This window comes from Nelumbo nucifera, chromosome 2 (genome assembly GCF_055504915.1).
Source record: "Nelumbo nucifera cultivar China Antique chromosome 2, China Antique-T2T, whole genome shotgun sequence".
Classification (NCBI taxonomy): Eukaryota; Viridiplantae; Streptophyta; class Magnoliopsida; order Proteales; family Nelumbonaceae; genus Nelumbo; species Nelumbo nucifera.
The window spans coordinates 78,826,636-78,849,868 of NC_142650.1; the positions used below are offsets into that span (position 1 = coordinate 78,826,636).

The 23,233-nt window shown below is 37.9% G+C and overlaps 1 protein-coding gene across 4 annotated transcripts in view; it reads right to left on the bottom strand.

Moving 5' to 3' along the window:
* Nucleotides 1-4,167: 4,167 nt before the first annotated feature.
* Nucleotides 4,168-23,233, bottom strand: part of LOC104589524 (general transcription and DNA repair factor IIH subunit TFB1-1-like) — a 53,503-nt gene continuing 34,437 nt past the window's right edge. For 2 of the 4 annotated variants that reach the window (XM_088897594.1, XM_088897593.1), the window contains exons 13-21: nt 22,070-22,193; nt 20,357-20,413; nt 20,106-20,233; nt 19,840-20,031; nt 19,592-19,705; nt 19,383-19,460; nt 8,925-8,987; nt 4,938-5,006; nt 4,168-4,398 (exon numbers count right to left, since the gene is read on the bottom strand). In XM_088897594.1, coding sequence (XP_088753720.1) covers nt 4,312-4,398; nt 4,938-5,006; nt 8,925-8,987; nt 19,383-19,460; nt 19,592-19,705; nt 19,840-20,031; nt 20,106-20,233; nt 20,357-20,413; nt 22,070-22,193 — 912 coding nt within the window. In that variant the 3' untranslated portion in view covers nt 4,168-4,311. The remainder of the gene's footprint in view (nt 4,399-4,937; nt 5,007-8,924; nt 8,988-19,382; nt 19,461-19,591; nt 19,706-19,839; nt 20,032-20,105; nt 20,234-20,356; nt 20,414-22,069; nt 22,194-23,233) is intronic. The other 2 variants (XM_019196359.2, XM_088897595.1) reach the window with 1 other exon arrangement.

Genomic DNA, 23,233 nt, shown 5'->3' on the forward strand with positions numbered 1-23,233 from the left:
CCTATGGTGATGTTAAAAAACTGGAGGATCTCCACAATGAACAGGTGAAGCGGGAAGCGCATCCCAGCAGTCAGCTGCTCTTTGAACACTACAACCTCGTCGGGATCGGGATCCCAAGGATACCCTTCTAAAGGGATACTCCAGCCATGGTCCTCAGAGAATTTGTAGTACTTGTCTAGTGTTTGTAGTCTCTCCGCAGTCATCACAGAAGGACCGAAGCAATCTGGCCCCGACCTCCAAGAACTGCGGAAGCTCGAGGCTTCCTTTTTGGAGTCCTCTCGCTCCTTTGTTTGGGAGTCCACATCAGGTGGACTAGGCTCAAAGCCATGTGCCGAGGTGCCCAACTCGGTAGGACCTGACTCTACTTTTTGGCCCGAGGAGTCCACCTCGGTCCCACTTGACTCACTACTAGCATCTAGTTGACTACCAGTGTTGACACTTGACATTGTAATTGAAGGAAAACAAGTAGGAATGAAGGATACTTACCTAGATTGGGGAGAGGAGGAGATGACTTTGAAAGACAAGAACAGGTGACACCGGCCTGGAAGAAGACACGCGAGCTCATACCACGAATGCACAAATCACGACGAAGAAAATGGGGACCCCATAACCCCTATTTATAGCTACTGTAGTCGATTTTGGACGGGCAAGATCAACATGATATGACGGCTCCCCTAAAAACTGGTTGCACTCCTCCTAAGGCCAAAATCAGTTGAGCGCGCATTTTGATGTTCGCACGGTTAATAATCTGCGTGACGTCTATGGGTTCTTGATATGTGATCTGGCTTCCTAGTCGAGCCGGACAGGTCACTAAGGTCAAACCACCAGATCGGCCAAGGCCAAATCCACCTCAACTCGTCATGAACTTCTCACATCGAGTCATGACCTGTGCACGAGGAGTGGGGGGCAATTGATGAGGGATGATTTGGCCTGACCTGATGAACAGAGGACTTGTGGACAAAACTTGCCAGCCAAGTGATGACTTAGCACTTCCAACCACCTCGGTAGATCGGTCACCTCGAGTGTCTCATTCACTTCGGATTGGCCCGAGGATAAAGTATCCCGGATGCCTGTATTTGCCGAGATGACATGTAGTAGGTTCTAGAAGCTGAACAGTTGTCTCCAAGCCTTTCAGGATCACATCGCACATTCGTAGGTCTTATCCTTATCCTACCGATGCCGATGGACACGATGAGGTTTATCGGCCAACACATTATCCACCTTTTGGAGTGGAATGGACTCCTACTGCTTGTTCTGAGGATCTCAGAGAGGTTTCGTGAGGCTCATGGCAGCCCAACTATATAAGGGCATTAGCCCCCATAGCACAAGGTACGCGTGATTACTTGCTCACTAGCTTACTGCGTTTAAGCTTTCAGCTCGCTATCAGAATACACTTCTAACTTAAGAATCGGAGCAACCTCACCGGGTTAACTACCCTGGGTTAAAATACTAAAAATAATTAAAAAATTAAATTAATTGTATTTTATTGCAAAAAATACTAAATAATAATAAAAAAATGTATTTTAATTATTAATAGTAATATAATTAACAATAATTAATTTTAAATTGTAATTAATAGTAATTATAATTTAAGCTATAAATAGTAGAAAATTACATTTAATTACCAAAAAATTATATTCAATTACCAGAAAATTACATTTAATTAGTTTTAGTCATGAAATGAGCAATATCTCTAAAAATATGATAATTTCCAAAAAATACTGTATTTTAAATAAATACAGTAATTTAATAATTATAATATTTTAATAATTAATAATAAAAAGTAACAAATCATTTATAATTTAACCCAACCCGATTATATCTATAAATTTGTAGGCTCAAGCAACAACTATTTTCTTTTGAGTTAGGTCTAACTGAGATATGCACCATGCCTACACATTATCAGAGATAATCAGATTCGAAGTCTAATTGTGTATCAAACTTTTGGAGTCCAATGATGGCTTTGGCAATAGGCCCAAGCTAAACAACCTCTAATAAGCTCAACTTGGAAATTATATGCATATATAGTAAATATTATTATATAATATTTAAATAACAAATTTTATATTAAGATATATAGAAATGTTATATATTTTTTTTATATAAACTAGAATTAAATAAAAATTTTAATTTGTAAAAAATTATAGTTTTAAAATTAACACGGTTATTTTATTTTTTTGAAAAATGCAAAATTCTATGGGGTAAAATGAGCATATATCACTGCTAACATAGTTGAAAATGTCCAATAAATGGTTATGTATAGGCTCTGCAATGGTTTGTACCAGTTGATTATCATGTTACAATAGTTGAATGTGGATTTTTAATAAGCAAACATGGTTTATACTAATTGAGCATGAAATTGCAACAGTTGGAAGAAGTTTTGTGGTAGCTTATTATAGTTGATTATAGGTTTGGTTTTTAACAATCGAGTATCGATTGGTAGCACTGAAGTACGGACCGATACAAACTTATCAATTTTTTTCAAAACCGCTATTTTCCTTTTGACCCTTGCATATTGATAGTTTAAATCTGAAATTGTCAAAAGAGCAGTGAGAGATTTTTTGACACTTAGCAAAAAACAATCCATTTTGGCGAAGAGGACGTTGGAGTATTACAACGTGGTATGTATCTTAGCATAGTTTTTGAACTATTGTTGACCAGATAGTCGAAACCGTTTGGGCCAAAAACCATTCAATTAACCAGTTCTGTTCCTCCTCTGAACCAGAATATTGTCAAAAACCGTTGATTTTGTCAGTGACCCGCTGACTTGAAAGGTCAAACCATTGCCTCGAACAACATTTTTTGGTTGCTTTTTATTTTAATTAATTTTTTTAATTTTTATTTTTTTAGAACGCAACAGATTGTCCATTAAGACTGAACGTTTGAACCACTGACCCAGAAACCAGTGGCCAAAGTGATTCTGGTTCCATGTCGATTTTTAAAACATTATATCTTAATGTATCACATGGTATATATTGATTTTCAAATCAAAATGTCAAAGTACAGGAAAACAGGATGTCTCTAAATATTTAAAGAGAAAAACCCATCCCAAATTCCTAGTAGTGAAGAATTCAAATTAGTTGAACGCTTTAACTGTTCAGCAGGCTGTGGAAATAATGAAGTTCTAGCCAATAATAAATTCATAAGCCCCACTGTAAAGATGCGGGCCTCATGTATTTAAATACTAGTTTGGAACCTTATCATTGGTTCCACAGCCTGCTGAACAGCTAAAGCATTCAGCTAAATCTTGATTAGTTGTGAAAACCAAGGATTTTAAAACCAAACCAGAGAGGGAACCGTTCAGGGGTCTGATTTCTGGGTCAAGTGATCCAATTGTCTGGTCCAAATGAACGGCCCACTCTGACACAAAAATTTAAAAAATTTAAATTTAAAAAACCCAAAAAATTGGCCAAAAACCATTCTTGGGTCAAACGGTTTGACAGTTCAACCACTGAATCAGCAGTTCACTGACCAAATCAATGAATTTTAGCCAAACAGTGGTTTTGGGTAAAAGAGAACCGGTCCCCGATTTTTCCAATCCGATTTTGAAAGCATTAGTGAAAACATAAAAACAGACAAACGAACCAAATGTTGTAGGTATTAACAAGGTTCAAATATCGATATGCCCAATACACCGATAGGGGCATATCAGGCGAATCGATACTGTTTTTTTTTTTTACTTTTTATTTTTATTCTAAAACCAGTTCAGGGGAGCAGTTTAGGATTCCACCCCTAAACCGGTCAAACCCCCGATACACCCACTGAGAATCAAATAATGGCGGCGAACATGACTAGGAACACTGCCACTATACCATATACAATTGTTTGTCAAAATGACACAAATCAAATTAACTTTTGAGTTTTGGTTAACATCATAACAGAAAAATAAAAATTGTGAAGAGAGTAATTATTTGTTAATTAAACTTTATATGCCTTCTGTCATTTCACATGACATTGAGGTTCCGACTTTTTCCACATATCACGAATATCCAAAACAAACCCCAATATATCTCTAATTGCTTTTCAGATACTTTGGGCCTCGTTATTATGCCCAAATAATCGCTGTAGTTGGACACTCTAACGAATGGATAAACTCTAGCAAGGAAAAGTAGCATGCACTGTATAAACATTTTTAAGTAACTTGGTTAGAACATAGAAGATGAAAAATTTTTATAGGAAGATTTTTTTTTTTCTTTGCCGCACATGCATAGAGCAAAATTCGATTAAATGTACAAATGCATATTGAATAGTTACAAGATGAACGCAATCAAAAAGGCATGAACAAGGTGTTTGAAGTAGTAAAAAAAAATACTAAACAGTTCCGTTTGGTCTAGTCCCAGCCTTTGTGGATCTCTTTTGCAACTCAGCTTCATAGTGTGCAAAAGCAGCATCTAGAGCCTATAGACAATATGACCATTATCAAGGTGCTATAGGTCTTAAAGAAAGGAATAACTAAAAACACCTAATTCAAACCCTAGTCTCAACATAAAATGAAAAGTAGAAAAATAAAAAATGTAATGTACCTGTGTCACAACTAAGAAATATAATGAAAATCCAAAGAGAGAACTTTATGCTAAATAGAGGAAAACCGAATAGAACAGAGAATAGAGATAATTATAGATACAAATTTGAAAGCAACGAAAACAACTAGACCAACCTAGAAATTAATCTTTTAAATTAATTTGCGACTTTGGGTATACAGGACAGCATACTTCCAAGGATGATTCCTGCAGTTCTTTCAGTTCTTCCATGTAAAATCTATTTTTTCATATACATAGGATGACAATGTAAACATACAAAGAAACAAAGGAGTCCATTTGTTTGGAAAGCAGTATGAATCAACTTGATGCAGCAACTTTTCATAACATTTCTTGTATTTTGGACTTAATAGTTGGTGCCACTGAATCAGTGAAATGAAAAGGAAAATCATTACTGACCTGAAGCATGGGTTGGACAAGGAGAGAAACTTGATGCCGGAAATCTGACTGCATAGACTCTTTTATCTCCTGGTTTTTTGATAGAGAAAAACAAAAATAAGATAAAGTCTAGGTCAGAATGAAGTAATACTGACTAGGGGCTTGCATCCTCTTCATTTTTAATAGCATCTCTTACTAGTTCTAGGAAGTGCAACTTGGGTGGGCTTGGGTTGAGCGTTTATTAAATTTTGAAAGGACCCAAAGGCCTGGGCCTGGTGCATAAAAAATCTTGAAATTGAGCACCTGAGCTGCATGCCTATCTAGGCACAACAGCTGGGTTGCTCACTTGCTCCATTGCAACCTGGGTGACCAGGGTTCAAATCTTGGAAACAGCCTCTCTGTGTATCTACAGGGGTAAGTCTGTACATCTGTCCCTCCCCAGAAAACGCCTTGGTGGGAACCTCATGTACCGGGCTGCCCTTTTTAGTAGCATGCCCATCTAGATCAAACCTATGAAGATTCATATGTTGAAACATTGCTGGAACCATAACCTTTTATAATCATTTCACCAAATAAAAACTAGGTTGTCACATCAAGATCATTGTAGTTAGGGTGTCACCTAGGCATCAACTAGGAGACGTCTAGGTGTCTTTTAAGTCCATCACTGAGGCAACCAACCAGGCAGGGTGTATAAATATAAAAATCTTAAGTGGGGCAAATACGTGTTGATATGAGTTTCTATAACCCATATGGAGTTGATAGGAATACATGCAAAGCTAAAAATAGTGCTCTTAATCCCAGTGTGTATGTGTGCGTTTTCTTTTGAACCAGGGAAGGTCAACTCTTCACAACAACAGCCATTGAAGTCCCACTTACAAAGGAAAACAGAAACCCAAAAAAGAAATTTTACTTTCTTTTCGTTGTGGTGAGAAGACCAAAGGCCTAAATCTAATGGCATCAGGGCAGGGATGATGTGGCCAAAATCATGTGAAGAGCTTTCAGGCCGCCAATTAAGCTTGCAATATGGAACTCCATTGAATGACTAATCTACTTGCGTTAGTTTATATTTCATTATGAAATTTAGTAGCAATCCATAACAGTGTTGTCAGACTCGGATCAGATGTTCAGTTGTTTTTATTCACTGGAGCATGAGTCAAATGGTCCAACTGCTTGGTTCAACCTCCCAACTCCATCAAATAAAAAATGGAAAAAAATCAGAATAAGGAAAAAGGTAATAAAAACTTCTAACCATCTTTTAAGTCTGTTTTATAACAAAACAAGCTTTAAAAAATAAATATTATAATGTAACACCCATTAACATAGGCATTTGAGAAAACTTTGGCCAAGTCAACATTTCTGAAAAAAAACAGGCATCTTGAAATTTGTTTTGACCAACAAATTCCCAGTCCTGGCAATCTGACCAGTCTGATCTAATGTCTGACAAGGCCACACCCAAAATATTACTGCTCTCATTCTAAGAAAGATGAAACTGTAAAGGAATATTTCAGGATTTTCCTATGCCATGGACACACTAGAAGGGTCGAAAATAGAACTTCATGCAAGGACAGTTCCTTGAAAAAAAATAATTACATGTGACATCCCATGTGAAAATGGCCATGACATGTCTTCCAGGCCTTGTACTTGAGATGCAAAGAGAGCCCACAAGTGTGGTTGGAGTGCTACCAAATGTACATAAAAATACAATATTAAATAACCTTACCGGGAAAGCAATAAGACTCTTATAAGAGTATAAACAGTATCTATAAAACAAACAATTCGTGGACTAATGGATCACAAACTTCACTGTAACTTCAATAGATGACATAAGAAAATTAAAATAATAGTTTGAAAAACAATTTAATTGCATAAAATAATTAGTAGTCTGATGCAAGTTGAGTGGTTTTAGAACATAGGAAAAGATCAAAAAGGACATAGATTGAAGTAGTGAGAAACAATCATCTACATGAACTCTGTTCTGCTTAGGGGTGATCATTTCTAGCCCAGCCTGGGCTTATATTCCAAGCCTGACCCATGATCACCTCTAGACTAGTCAGTACCATATCCATTGTTAAATTGTGGGGCTTTGTTTCTTTCACACTGCTTTGTTAATCAGAAAAAAAAAAGTTCATACAAAATTTTGCCTTTCTTGGGGGGTCAAGTTGAACATACAAAAATTCAAAATAAAGAAGCAATGGAGCTTATTTCACATATATGCTCCAACAGTGTCTTTTCAAAATTTTAGAAAAATGGAGAATAGTAAACACTTTGTCCCTTATTGGCATTGTAATGACAAACAGTTGGGGTAGCTACTCCATGTTTGGAGAGGACTGAATTTTTTTTTCTTTTTAACCCCTCCTTTCTATTTTGTCAGTTGATTAGAGGATTACATTATGGTGTCTAACAATGGCTGCAAACTTGACTGCAGTCCATTAGAAGCTCCAAGCTGAATCTTCAAAGGATAACATGCTCTATGTTTTTCCCAGGACTCAGGCAAGAGCATAATAGAAGAATCTTTGAAGGCACATCAAAACCATTTCCTTGAATTTGTTGTTATATTTGCTCATATAAATCTAAGAAATTCAGAAGATGGGTTTGTGTGGAAATTAAAAATGTGACAAATGTCATGGATCAACATCTTACAGAGTTTTATCAAAAAAAAAAAAAAACATCTTACAGAGAATGGAAAGATTTGTGGAGAGGGCCCTTGGTACTTGGGAGGGTATTTTAATGGAATAAGATACATATCAGATTCAAAGTGTCAAACAATGTTCATTAGAGGGTCATAAATAGCATGAGAAAGCTCAACAACCTTATTAGAAATTATGAACCGAAGGAAAGATAATATGCTGCATGTTAGATTCACTTGGTCTAATTTCCAAGAGGACCCCATAAAGCCAAAACTGGACAGATTCCTCTTTTAATTGGATTGATTAGAAAATTGAGGGTTGAGGGGTGACATAATTTCTAAGACACTTCCTAGACCCATGTCACACCCTATTGGAACTATCAAGAAGCAATTACCTGTCAAATTGAATAATTGGATGATAGTAAAGTAGTTGGGTACTCCCTTCAGAGGATAGGCAGAAAAAGGTGGGAATAGTTTCTCAACCTCCTTTGGATACAGGTGGACTCTTCCGATAGAGATAACCACTTTGAGCCAATTTGAAACTCTTCTTGTCATAGTTTCTATACTTCTACCTTCGTTTTTTCTCTAAATTTCTGCCTGGCATAGATCTTGTCCATTGCAATGTCTTGAAACCTGCCCCTCTTTCACGTTCAATAGCAACTCCTGTAAAACCTCTGTGTAAAAGATCTCCACCCTGCTCTCTCTACCCTTTGGCACACATAACATATGTTTTCTTCTACCGCTGTTACTTCCATAACCACAACAAACCAACCATTCGAGTTTCTTCTTAACTCATTTTCAAAGCTTTTCCCAGCTATACTCACTTCACCCTACCAACCCAGTCTTTTAATGGAAAGAGTCGTCCCATCCATGAATCCCTTCAGCCATGGAATCGCTTCCTCAACCACAAAAATGGTGGGTCTTTGCTTCATTATTGACTTCTCTTCTCCATTTCCCACTTTCCAACATAGCCCTCATTGTTGGTAAGAACTTTTTTTTCTGAGGAGCCCTAGGAACACTAATTGCTTCATGCTTCTTTTATCATCTCATAAAATACCATTGCATAGTTTTGCATATTTAACAATGTTCCTATCAGCTCTATAATTTTTACAATAATTCTACATGACATTTATGACATGTTTCCAATATTTGGATGACCAACATTTCCATTGACATGTGGACTACAGGGCTGAGGTCACAATTGAGAACATTATCAGATTTGAAGAATTTACACTGCATTGGAGGTCAGGCTCCTTAAGCCAAGCCTGCCCAAGTTGCACTCCTAGGTTCTTCTGAGTAGCAAAAAATTATAGGATAAGAATGGATAAATACAGAAAAAAGCAAATAAATGGAGCAAAAAAAATACAAAAACAGAAATAGACCTTGCTAAAGTGTACCTGAAGCTTGGGATAGATCTGCGACATGGCATCCTTCAGTCTGGTTACCTACAGTAAGATAAAGTTAGCCAAATAAAAAAGAAAAACTAAGAACCACATCAGTTCACAAAAAGAGAAAAATCATGCACAAAGGCATGTTTCTCGGATTTTCTGCATCTTTATTATGTGTTATTAACTGTTATCCAAACAGTCCTTGACAAAATCAAGATTTGTTATTCTAAAAATTTTCATGCAACTTGACCATGTATTCATGAGAAAATACTTTTACATGCTCTACACATTATTGCACAATGTTTTATTTAATAAAAGTATATTATGTATTTTATTACATAATAGAACTAATATTGTGGGCATTTCTGTTGATCAAAACAAATCTTATGGGTTTTCCACAAAGCCAATGTTATCAAAGCATTGACCCATCAATGATTAGTCAGTTGAGATAATAACAATTGCATAGTTGGCTAGTGGGTTGATATTTGTGATGCGGTCACTTTGGAATGCCAAAAAGAGTGGGATTTAAGGACTTGGCTGCAACAGAAGAGCTTCAAGTTCTTCAAATTTGGTTACTACTCTGCCGGCTCCTAATGGGCCAGGACGAAGGTGATGGAACTAATCAAAAGAAAACGTTTGGAGGAGGAACTGAAAAGAATCTGAGAACAAATTTGTGCCTTACTAGAGGAGTATAGTTTAAAGGAAGAAGCATTTGAGGCCACAAACCAACTAGGAAGCATGGAAGGAAAGGAGAGTAAGATGGTAGAAAGGGTGAGCAGTAATTTGTTAGAAGGAACTTTGACACAGCAGGTTGTTGAAAAGAATGCTCAGAATTCTGAGAAGAAAGAAGACGATAGGCCCTTGATTAGGAAGGAGGAAAAAGAAGAAAAAGTCGGAGGTGAAGAGGTTCATCTCTGATATTGAGGGAGGCATTGAATTCGGTGCAAGAGGGGAGAGAAGGAAATATTCTAAAAACAAGGTGTCTTTGTGGTTATCTGGAGAGTTTCTTTAATGAAGATTATTAGTTGGAATGTTAGGGGCTTAGGGAGCGCAAGGAAAGAAGAGTAAGGACCTACTTAGAAGAGAAAGGTCTGACACTATAATGCTTTAGGAAACAAAACCATCTGAACGTGATAGGAGATGGATCAGAAGTGTTTGGAGAGCTAGAGGAGTAAGCTAATCTTAAGTGCCTTCTTGGGGAGCTTCTAGAGGCTTGGTTACCATTTGGGGGGAGGATATAGTAGAACCACTGTCCATAAAATTTAAAAACATGGAGGATGTAGAGATAATGTGCCGAATGGGACTTAGTTTCTTTGCTTTTCTTTAAGTTATGTTTAAGATTTGTGTTAGAAGGTAGTGGGCCTTAGTTATAGGCCTGTTTTCTCCTTTTTTCATTGTTTTTTATGGTTTTCTTTAGTGATGGACACCCTACTAAGGGCACTCATGTAATTGATCTTACTTTTTACAACAAAAGAATAAAAGAGATCATTGGGGGCTGAAGAGAGGTTTTGAACTACACTCACTTCTTCCTTTTCTTTCATCTTCTTCCTCCACTTCTCTCTCTTCAATCTCCTTTTCTCCTGTTTCTTTTCTTTTAATTCAGATTATTGAAGGTGTGATTTACAACTTGGTACCAGAGCAGGTTATCACCTTCTTTTCTTTCTTCTCTCTTTGCCCATACATAGTTTGTATGTAGAATTGATCGGCTGATTAAGAAGCAGCTTATGTAGCCCAGTTGGGAGGGTTTTTGGAGAGGTCTTGTGAAGTTTTTCATCCCCAATTGAAGCCCAAGGCAGGTTCTTGGAGTTTTTTCCCAAAAACACAAGACAACTAGATAAAACTACTTATAGGTCCTAGAAACACATTGAAATTGGCGCTTGGGGATCAAAGGGTAGCCTTTTGATTTTCATTAAGGGCGATTTGAGTTGGACAGGATTCTGGAACCTCTAGTAGGAGCAGTTGAACTTTCTCCTCTTCTCTCATTCAAGCAGGTCCTGTAAAACTCTAGATTTGGTTGTTCGAAGAATAATTTTTTGCTTGGCATAGCAATTCTAGCTGAGTTGAGACTTATTTTGATCTTTGTTTCACTCAATGGAGCAAACTAGAGGAGAAACCAAATATCCCACAAATTTCGGCTTTGGACATGGGGGTCAATGGAGAATATTTTTGGGGCAGTAACCACTGTGAAGATGGATTGGACCAATTATATATCCTGGTCTTAGTCTATTAAGATACATGTGTCTAGTAGAGGGAAATGGGGTTACATCACCAGGAGCAGGAAGAAACCAGGGGAGGATGACCCTACCTATGAGAGGTGGATGCAAGAGAATTATACAATAGTGAGTTGGTTAGTGAATTCCATGCAACCACTATTAGCCAGCATTACTTGTGGATGGAAGCTACAAAAGAGGTGGTGTGGGATAGTGTCACAGCACTACTTGTGTCTACTACTACAACACCTACTTCATCAGGGACAATTCCCTCTTCATTCGCATATTCAGGTATTTGTGCTACTATTATCATCCTTCTATCTCAAGTAATCGTAGGATCCCTTGGATAATTGATTCTAGTGCTTTTAACCATATGACTAGTGTTTCCCATTTTCTTTTCTACTTACCAGCTTTTATCAGACCGAGATAAGATGACCCTTGCAGCCTTGCCGATGGCTCTCTTTCTCTTATCTCTAGCAAGGAAAACACCAAAGCTTCACACACCTTATCCTCAATCCTTCATGTTCCTAAATTAAACACTAATTTTCTTTCAGTTAGTAATTGACAAAATCTTTGAATTGCAGTGTGATATGCCTGTTGGACATGCCTGGACAAAGTCAAGTATCACCTCCGAGAGCAGCTTTTTGTTCAAATGTGTTGGAGTCAATCAGTCATATGTCATTATCGTTTGGATTATATTTTTTTTTCTTCATTGAGTCTTTTGCTTCCAGCTTTAAAGAAACTAAGTTGTTAAGTCTACATTATGAGTTATGCAAGTTGTGAAAGCATTGTAGAAACTCTTATTCTGCAAGTGATAAAAGATCTACAGTTCATTTTCATATTGTTCACTCTGATGTGTGGAGACCATACCATTTACCTTGTATGGGTGGTTATAAATATTTTATTCTTTTCATTGATTTTTCTCGTTACACACTTACACCCGGCTTTATCTTACACATTCTTGTGCTAAAGTACCCAAACTTGTAAAACAGTTTCATGAATTTGTGCTTACCCAATTTGATACCCACATCATGATATTGCGATCAGATAATGCCAAGGAATATTTCGAGAATGATCTTGTATCGTACTTTGAGAAGTTTGGGGTACTAGAGAGAGAATCGACATGTTGTTGAGGTATCCAAGAGCATCCTTTTTGCCTCTCATGTTCGAGTGAGATTTTGGGGTGTAGTGATGACAACTACCTACCTTATTAACGGCATGCCTTCTCAAGTCTTGGGGTTCAAATCTCCCTTTGTTGTCTTGTTTCCTAAGAGTGAATTGTTTCCTATTCCCTTGTGTGTCTTTGGGTGCATGTGTTATGTTCATATCCCTAGATCTTAGAGACATAGGTTTAAACCCAAGGCCCAGAGGTGCATTTTCTTAGGGTATGCCTCCACACAAAATGTCTATCACTGTTTTGATCCCACTAGAACTCGTTTTGTCTCCATGGATGTTACCTATGCAGAGTCACTTCCATTTTATGGTCATTCTTCCGAGGGGGAGCATTCCGTTGAACTGTTTTCTTCACTACTTCCTTTGCCTTCTCCTGTTGATCCTAAGGTTCTCATGTGGTTCCTTCTGTTCCAATGGCAGAGCCTTTGTCTCCAAGTTCTACCACTCCTGCTCCTCCTCCTACTAGTCCTCCAGTTTTCATTACTGATCCTATTATCCATAGGTGGTACCAGACACAAAGGCTATAGCGTGATCAAGTTGTTTCCCCATCTATAGTTGAGCCTCAACCCCTGAAGAAAGGACAAATCCTTCATTGCCTACTCCAAAACCTCCCTTCCTAGACGTGGGTGTACCTATTGTTGTAAGAAAAGGTAAGAGGAAATGTACAACACATTGTATTTCCAAAAACTAGTCTTACAACTTGTTATCCCCATTTTATTGTTCTTTCTTAACCTTCATTTCTTCTTAGCCTATACCCAAGTCAATTACAGAGGCCTTGTCTAAGCCATAATGGAGGGAAACCTATACCCACAAGTTTGAATTGATAGATTCAAAACTGCACTTGTTGAGTTTGGTTATACACAGACACAATTCAACCATACCTTGTTTGTGAAATGGAGAAACACTCAAGTTACCTTCCTCATTGTTTATGTTGATGATAAAGAGGAAGTTCAAGCACTCAAGACATTCCTTAACTCAGAATATGAAATTAAGGATTTAGGAGAATTGAAAGATTTCCTAGGAATTGATGATGGTGAGCTTTTGGCAAACAAGGGAGTGTTCCAAAGACTTTTGGGGAAGTTGTTATACCTATGCATGACATGACCAGATATCTCATATGTTGTCAAGTGTGATCAGTCAATTTATGCATGCCCCTAGAGATACACATATGGCTGTTGTAAAACAAGTTCTCTGTTACTTAAAGGGAACTCCAAGAAAGGGTCTCTTCTCTAAGCATAGACACATGAAGCTAGAGGCATACATACATGTCGATTGAGCTGGTAGTGATAATGATAGGAGATCTACATCAGGTTACCATGCCTTGGTTGCAAGGAACATTGTCTTCTAGACAAGTAAGAAACAATCAGTAGTAGCCAGGTCTTCGGCTGAGGCAGAGTACAGGGCAATGGCACATGGAGTTTCAAAATTGTTATGGCTCAAGTCACTTCTAGAGGAGATGGGTATTACACATGTTAAGCCCTTAATGCTTTACTGTGATAATCAGGTTGCACTCAACATAGCTCACAAACCAGTTCAGCATGACAGGACAAAACATATTGTAAGTTGACCGGCATTTTATACGAAAAAGGGTAGCTTCCAAAGAAGTTTGCCTTCCTTTTATTGCCTCGCAGCAACACTTAGCAGATGCTCTAACCAAGGATGTCCCAAGGCAAAGTCACAATGTTGTGTAAGCAAGCTAGGCATGGTTGATATTTGTACTCAACTTGAGGAGTGTAGAGATAATGGACCAAATGGGCCTCAGTTTCTTTGTTTTTCTTTAAGTTATGTTTATGACTTTTGGCACTCGTGTAATTGTCCTTATTTTTTACAACAAAAGAATAAGAGAGATCATTGGGGGCTAAAGATAGGTTTTGAACTATTCTCTCTTCTTCCTTTTCTTCTATCACTTCTCCCCCTTCAACCTCCTTTTTTTCCCATGTTCTTTTCTTTTAATTCAGATTATTGCAAGTGTGATTTACGACTAAGAACAACTTCATCTAGGTGTTAACCAATGTGTTCAAGCCAAACAATTATAGAGAGTGGAATGAAATGTGGGAAGAGTTGTACGGATTACAAGATCTTTGGGAGGGACCTTGGTATTTAGGTGGAGACTTTAACGTCTTCAGACTTTTTAATGAAACCAATAACCCCCAACATTTTGTTACAACTACCATGCGGAAATTCAATGAGTTCATTAGTGCTTATGAGTTAAAGGAGATCCCCATGATGAAAGCTACTTTCACTTGGTCAAATTTAGGTGGAGACTTTAATGTCATCAGATTTTTTAATGAAACCAATAACCCCCAACATTTTGTTACAACTACCATGAGGAAATTCAATGAGTTCATTAGTGCTTATGAGTTAAAGGAGATCCCCATGATGAAAGCTACTTTCACTTGGTCAAATTTCTAGGAAATCCTTTTTGTTCTAAATTGGATAGGTTTCTTTTCAATGAAGGGTGGGAGAACCATTGGAGGAATTTGATGACTAAAGCCCTACCAAGAGTTACTTTTGATCACTAAAGTCTTCTAGGAATGCACCAAGACCCTTCAGATTTGAGAAATGTGGTAAACACATCTGGACTTTATACACAAGGTTAAGGAGTGGTGGAATGAAGAATTGGGAGGGGTGGAATGGAAGAGAGTCAAATTCCATAAGAAATTTAAAGGACTTGGAACCAAATTAAAAGAATGGAATAAAGACCAGTTTGGGATATTAGAGGAGAAAAAAACCCAATTGTCCCAAATTAAAGAACTAGATGAAAAGGAGGCTCAAAGATCTGAGTGAACAAGAGAGAGAAGTGATATAGAAACCTAAAAATGATTTGGAAGAAGTCATTCTAACAGAGGAGATTTCCTCGAAGTAGAAATCAAGACACAAATGGATCAATGATGGGGATGCAAATACTAAATTCATTCATGCTTTGGCCAATAGGAGGAGAAAAGGTTATGTTGGTAATTAGAGGTCAACGGGGAAGACGTCACTTCCCAAGATGTGAAAACAATAATCTTTGAGTATTTCAAATCAATCTGTAGTGAAACAGTGGACCAGACCTGATATGTTTACTTGTGGTCCCATAAGTTCAGTTATTTTTGTTGCTCTTTCTACATTATGCTTACTTTCTTGCACTGTTATAGGCAGCAGGGCATTTCTGTCCTTTTACCTCATGTTATGTTAAACACATATACTTAGGGTGGCAGCATCATAACATTCTGCCCCCGTTCCTCTTCTATTCTTCTTCTCTCTTCTTCTCTTTTGGTGGAGTTCAAAGCTTGCCCAAGACACTTTTATTCTTGGAGATTGCCCAGCAGTCAGAAAGAATCAGAGAAACTTAGTTTGAGTAAGATTTAGGGCTTAAAGCTCAGATTGAAGGTGCCGTCCAGAAGTTTCTGGGTAGTTTTTCAGCTTTCCTGAAGTTTTGCAACAAGAGGTAGGGTTCTTTGAATCTCTGTGAGTGGCTGCTCTTTTTCAACCTTCTCCAAGACTGTTTTCTAGGGTTTCTTTAAAAAAACAAAACAATAAATCTACTGGGTTGTTGTCCCTATTCTCAGTTTTGGGGGTTTTTTGTATTCAAAAGGGGAGCCAATTGTGTTCTTTTTCTTCTCTTGTTGAGTCCATCATGGAGTTCTTTGGGACTGAACAGAAATCTTCTCGAGAAGGTGATGGAGGAGCTGTTAGTATGACTGATAATAACCCTTTTCAGATTACCACAAATAGGTTTGATGGTTCAAACAATTAGGAGTGGGCTCAATCTGCCATGGTGGCCATTGGAGGAAGGGGAAAGTTAGGTTATGTGACTGGAGACACTATGGAACCAGCCAAGGAAGACCCTTCTTATGCAAAATGGATTCAACAAAATTATCTTGTGATGACATGGTTGTGCAACTCGATGCAGCCCCATATTAGCAAAAATTACCTGGGCAAAGACAGCCAAGGATATTTGGGATAATATGAAATAGGTTTACTCACAGCCACTTGATGTGGCTAGGGCTTATGAGTTGATAACTGAAGTGAACAATCTGAAGTAGGGGGAGAAACCTGTACCGACTTATTTCTGTACTATGAAATCCCTATGGCATGAGATAGATCACCTTGAAACAATTGAGTGGGAGAGCAGTAAGGATGCAACAACTTATAATAAAAGTTGGTTGAGAGAAATAAAGTTTTTGAGTTTCTTGCGGGCCTAAATTCTGATTTTGACATTGTTAGACAACAACTTCTCACTAAGAAAAACGTTACCTTGTCCAAAAGCCTACTCCCTAAAGCACGGTGACGAGAGTAGGAGGAAGGTTATGCTACAAAATTCTCAAATGGAAGTAGCATTAGCAACTGCAAGACAGAAGCATGGTGGTAAGAGGGAGAAAGAGATGAAGAGTGAAGGAAAGAAATTGGTGTTTTGTGAGTATTGCAAGAAACCCAAGAACACAAAACTGACAAAAGACACTTGTTGGAAGCTCCACCCTAATCTTGTACCAGAAAGACTCAAGAATAAGAAGGGAAATGCAAATGCAGCTATCACATCTGATGGTTCTTCCCTCCCTGGCCTCGTTCTACTTCTTTAGAGGCCTTAGCTGCAGTCAGGGCAGCTTTGGCACAATTGGAGAATGAAGTTGGACTTACAGGATCATCTCAGCCTACCTCTGCCACCACTGCACCTCCTTCCTCTACATCAGCTTTTCCCCACTCAGGTACAAAAGCCACTGCTTTCCATACCTCAACTCCAGGTAACACTAATCCTACTTGGATTATAGACTCGAGTGAATCAGATCATATGACCAGCTTGTCTTCATTATTCACTTCATATAATTTATCTTCAGGCAAAGATAAAGTATCTTGGACCCCTGATCCATATACAACGCTCCTAGTTTCTCCCGATATTTCTTTTCTTGGCTCAAGAGTTTTATGTACTTCTAACTGCATGACTTTATAAGCTTCTTGGACTGATCCTCCTTCATAACTGGGCCCACCTTTCAGTTCACTTCTGAATGATTTACAACTCCTAGGCCCTCTATTATAATCCCGCTTACTATTTAAACATTTCCGGCCTAAGATTTCGCCCTCAATTATGTCCACATGCTCCCCAAGTGGATCACGTGTAGATCCATTGAAAACCGACCCAGCCAGTTGTAAAGGCTTTTCTTTCTCACGATACACCTGTTTGTCTTCTTCTTCTCCCTTTACAATCTCCTTGATCCCGATATTGTCAAAACGATTCAATCTCGATTTTTTAAAACCCAACATCCCTTCGCTCTCTGCCTTCTCCCCGACGGCTTCCAATCTTCTTGTGCCATGTGGAGTCCACCGAACCTTCCTGCAACTTCAACGTCTTGCCTCCCATACCACAGAAACGCTTCAGCTTCCGATGCCACCAAGAGCTTAAACCATCTCCCTTCAGCAAAGATATCGATTGTGTGAGGAATCCTCTCCAGCTTGGTTTCTAATACATGTTTTCCTAGGTTAATTATTAGGCCAGACCAGACCAGACCAGATGCACTTATCTGAGTCCATGACAGTCTACAAGTCTATGCTCTTACACCTTCAACCAAAGTTCATCTTGAAGATATCAAAATCTTCAATTGTTCAAGTCTATCCAGCAGCAGGATACACTCATCCATCTCTCAATCCAGTAGTAGCCTTCTAAACTTAGGATGCCAAACCAGCTGCTGACCTCTCATTTCATAAAATTGGTTAATTCTAATATCATGATCAGCAAGACTGTAAAGCCTCATACATAGATAGCATAATTTTCCAACTCCACACCATTCATCCTCCCAAATCCTTATTCTAGCTCCATCCCCCATAAAAGGAGGTCCAATGGTACATTTTGTTTGCTGATGACATTATCTTAATTGATGAAACTAATAAAGGGTTAAATGCAAAATTAACTTTATGGACAAATATCTTAGTGAAGGATCGTAAGAAGAATGTTAATGGAGTTGGAAAGGATTAATGAAAGCTCTAAACAAGTAAAAGATTGTAAGAAGAATCTTAATGCATTGTAAAATCCATGAACAGCATCAAGTTATCCCAGTTTCGATGGTGTTTTCCAGGATGAAGGGCGGTGTTTTTGGGTTGGAGCCTACCAAAAGAAAGTCAAAAAAGCGTCGAAAGTTTTAATGAGGCTCTGAATTTTGACTCTAAAGTAGATGTTTAACTTGGAATAGTTTCAATTAGCAGGAGGTGGTGGTTGAATTCTTTGTTGATTTGAGAGTTGGTGAGGTAGTGGTGTTGCAATAAAAATGATGTTTAGGTTGTTGGGGTTTTCGGTGATCTTTCATGGATTTGGGAGGAAACTTGGTTTCAAAAAGATTTAACTAGAGTCGGTGTTGATTTTGGGGTGGGTTCTTTTTGCACTGTTTAAAGATAATTTTGTATCAGGGGTTTTATTTGGTTTCTTGGGAGTTGTTGGTGAGGTATTGTTTAGAATTTAATTTTGGTGGTGGTGCCAGGGTGGCAGTGTGTGTGTGGATAATTTTTGTTTTGTTTCTTCTCTCAGATGACTTCTTGTCACCTTCCTTGTACTCTTCTTTTTCTTTTAATAAAATTTTTATTTTATCTTAAAATAAATACCTTAGAAGCAATAGGTTTTAAAATAAGTAGGTGTAAACTTAAAATAAATAGGACAGGTATGCAAATATGGAGCAGAGTGTTGGGCAATCGAGAAACATGTCCAAAAAATGAGTTTGGCAGAAGAAATATGTATGCTAAGATGGAAGAACGGAAAAGCTAGAAAGGATAGGATCAGAAATGAAATCATTCAAAGGAACCCATGAGTAGCTCCAAGAGGTGATAAAATGAGAGAAAGTAGACTAAGATGGTTTGTTTGTGTGCATAGAAGACCTTTGACATCACCCATAAGAATTGATCTATCTGTGTGGTTACTATTTGCAAGTTACTAAAAGTACTGATCAAATTTCACCATAAGGAGATTGTTCAAGCATAGACACTATAACATTATCTCATTTCAAACAAATGCATATATCCATGTTAAAAAAAAAAAAAAGCAGTTATTTCTTTATACCCTATATGATACAGAAAGGCATAAGTGTAAAGAAAAGATATAGTTTACCTTTGAATAAAGGTGTGTAGTTGTTATTGGATATGATGACCAGAAATGCTTTAGTAACTCCTGAATAGATGTCCAATGCTGAAAACAACAACAGCTGTCTTAACATTAAAAAGAAAATGATGGGCTCAAAGATTTAAATTAATAAAAAAAGCAAGAGGTTAATCTAAGCCCCTGATGTCATGAAAGATATACTGATAGAACCCACTCACATGCAGGAGTTCCTCTTTAGTTTTTCTTGGCAGCCTATCAAGGACACTTTCTTGAGGGTTCTTTCCAACATGATGCTTAGTACTTGAGAGATGTTGTGTCAATGCATTAAGAACCTAGATCATATGATAGAAGTCAATACACTATCTTGCCCCCGAGTGAATTTATGTTTCTTCTTGGAGAGGAATCTGCCCCTAACTCCTAAGATGTCAAAACTTAAGAATAAAAATTGCACTATAGACACTTGTACCTTTAAAGCAACGTCAGGTTTAACTACAGGATGATTCAGACCAGTTGCCTTCATCTCAGAAATGAGATCCCTCAATGAACCATATGCCTCCTCTGTGCTGAGGCTGTAATTGATTGGCTTCATTCCACCTATTGTATCCCCTAAAGCTTGAAGTGCATTAGCTTGTTGAGAATCAAAATACTCTCGAGGGTCCTGGCAGATGGAACTTGGTTAAGACATCCATAAGCTGATAAAATTGAAAGTGATTCATGAGATAAGAGCTGCACCTTTATGCAAAGAGGTGCAAATGGTAGGCCACGAGAAGACTGAAGATCTTCAATCCCAGCCATCTGAGATAACCTTTCTAACCGCTTCTCGTTTGCTTTCTCATCAGAGGATTCAGTAGCCAATTCAACTGTGGATTCACAAATTAAGAAGGAATATCTTTTGGTTGAGAGGGACAAAATGAAGAAAGAATGAACATAAAATGAAAAAAGGTAAAAAAGACAGGAATAAACAGATAACAAACATTGCTAACCCTGTTTGGACCTGGCAAGTGCCTCTGCTACAGTCCTTGTGTCTCCTAACTCCAAATCTGCATTTGGGGCCATGAGCAAGAGATTACTAAACCCTTAATCTACAAAACACTTTAACTAAAGTAAAGTTCAAAAAAATGAAGTATAAATATAAAATAATGGAGGTTGAAAAAAGTGCAGTTTCTGTTGACAGAGAAATCACACTTCTCATCAACAAAAAGACTAAAGCAATTTTCCCACATTGACAAAGAGTACTCTCAGTACAGAGGAAAGGAAGAATCACAAGAGCACACTGAACCAGAAGAAAGAGAAACTCTCAAGAGTCAAGAACGCCAAAACAACGAAAACAAAAATCCTTCTGGAGAACTGAGCGGGAAAAAAGAGATCCTTGTGAGGCAACACTATAGGGGGGTTACTGAAGAAGAGAAGCTTCACAGAAAACCCCAATCTCAGAACTATCAAAACATTGAGCTTCATGGTGTTCAAAATTCAAATCAGCAGGACTCATAGGAATGAACCCTTGGAAGGCTACGTAAGGGCATCCAAACAGATCAAAAAGATAGATAAGGCCATCCAAGACCTTTTGCTCAGAAAATTAATAACAGAAGCATTTTTGAAAGAGGGAAAAAAATCTGACAAAAACAACAATTGCCATTCTGATAGAGGCCAAGCCCATGACCCCATGGACAGAACAGGAATTATGATGAAGCATCCAGAACCCAATTCTTAAATTCTATAAGCCATAGCAGCAAATGAATATCTACAAAGTAGTTTGATGATCCTCCCACCTGGATATCACAGAAAACCAACAAATGAATATTCATGATAGTACCAAGATGCACTATGGAAAGACCAGAAAATGAAGATCAAAGGTATATTGCTGACAAATACAAACAGGGTTCTTCACTCCTCAATGGATAAAAACAAGATACTTTCCTCACCATTCTGCAGATCATGATGACCTTGCAAAAGACCTAGGAGAATAGATTTAAGAGGAAAAAGATCCATAGGATTCAAGGGACCATATGGTACAGTTAACAGAGAAGAAATCATTGTCTAGAAGATTAATGCCAGAAAGAACAGCCAGAACTTTACACTCACTTGAGCTCTATGGCACCATTCTGCAGACCATGTTGACCTTGCACAAGACCTGAGAGAATAGATTTAGAGGAAAAACTATCCATAGGATTCAAGGGACCATATGATACAGTCAAAAGAGAAGAAATCATGGTTTAGAAGGCCAATGCCAGAAAATAACAATCAGAACTTTAAACTCACTTGAGTTTTATGGAAACCAAAGTCCCAATGCAAACACAAAGTGGATTGAGAAGCTGATATCTCAATAAATGGAAAAAGGACCCGAACAGAAAATATAGAAATACTAAAAGTATAGAGATGATGATGGCAGTAGTAGTAATAACTAAGCACATTACATGTGAAAATGAGGAAGAAAGTTTCTTAACAATCATTTTGATATAGCCAGAGATATGCAGAATTTTCTTCATCTCTGTCTGGGATGAGGGGTCAGTATTAAAGGATTCTTGTTTTGGCCTCATGTTGCTTTTGTGGACTCTGGTGCTGTTTATATTGGATAATAGTTTGCATTGCTACATTTTGGTGATTGTGCAAAGGAAAGATAGGAGAATCTTTGAAAATATTCAGTCAATTTCCAAGGCTTTGTACTGTCACTAATTCCTTCAGAATAGACAATTCACCTAAAGCTCTCCCTTCAAGAACAACTGCTGCATGCCGGTTAAGGTCTTGTGATAGAGTCCTCTTATATAATTCATACTCTGAATCCATAACCTCCTTGTTTCCATCACGAAAAATCCCATGATCCTGCATGTTAAAAACATGAGTAAAATAGGCAAAGAGGAGATGCAGAAACAAACTTGTAAGACAATTGAGAAAACCTAGTTCTTAATAACTACCAAAAGGAACTTTAGTATTCAAGCTAAGGAAACAATTTTTATGCAACAACAATATCCAAGAAAATAGAAAATGCCTTCAGGAGATAATTTATAACTAAAGGATCTGATTGAAACAGTATTTTTATGGGAAACAGTAACTTTCACTAATCTTACAGGAAAATTAGTAGAACTGTCACCTTCATAGGTAAGGTGACCCTCAAAATAAAAACAACTTACAAACACACCCAAAAAAGAATTTCACTACTAACTCCTTGATTTTCTAAGGTATCAGCCATTACATTTGCTGACCTCCTAGTTCATTTAAAATGTGGTTCAAGCTCCCATAGATTCAATATTTTCCTTACAGGCGGTCTAAGGGACCAAGTGCCCAAACTGTTTGTTTGCATACAGCCTACTACCAATTTGGAATCTCCCTCCACTTCTAACTGTTGAAAACCCAATTGTTTAGCCAACCTGAGCCCCTGAAGGAGCACCAAAACTTCTGCACTAAGTAAGTCACCCAATTCTATCGGGCTAGAGAAAAGGGCCAGAACTCTTCCTTCCACATTTCTAAAAACACCACCAATTCCAGTAGGGCCAGGATACCTACAGAGCTGCCATCAAAATTCAACTTCACACCAAAATGCAAAGGAGGGGACCAGTCCTCTTGAAAGGTAATATCTGAGCAGAAAGAGCTCACTACTGTGCTCCAACCTCTAAACTAAACAGATCATCTACAGAGAAGTCCTTGAAGAGATCCAACAATTTCAGCCAATGTATAGCCTTGATGGCTTTCCCTTCTATGAGTTCAAGTGCTGTCCTTTTTTTCCCTTGGAAAATCCTGTTATTTCTCTCTTCCCACACCACCCAAATAATTGTTGCCCTTGCTGATCTCCACATAACCCTTTCTCTTTTATTTGGTTGTTGGAAAAAGCTAGATTCAAAAAGATCTGCCACGCTTGTGGGAGG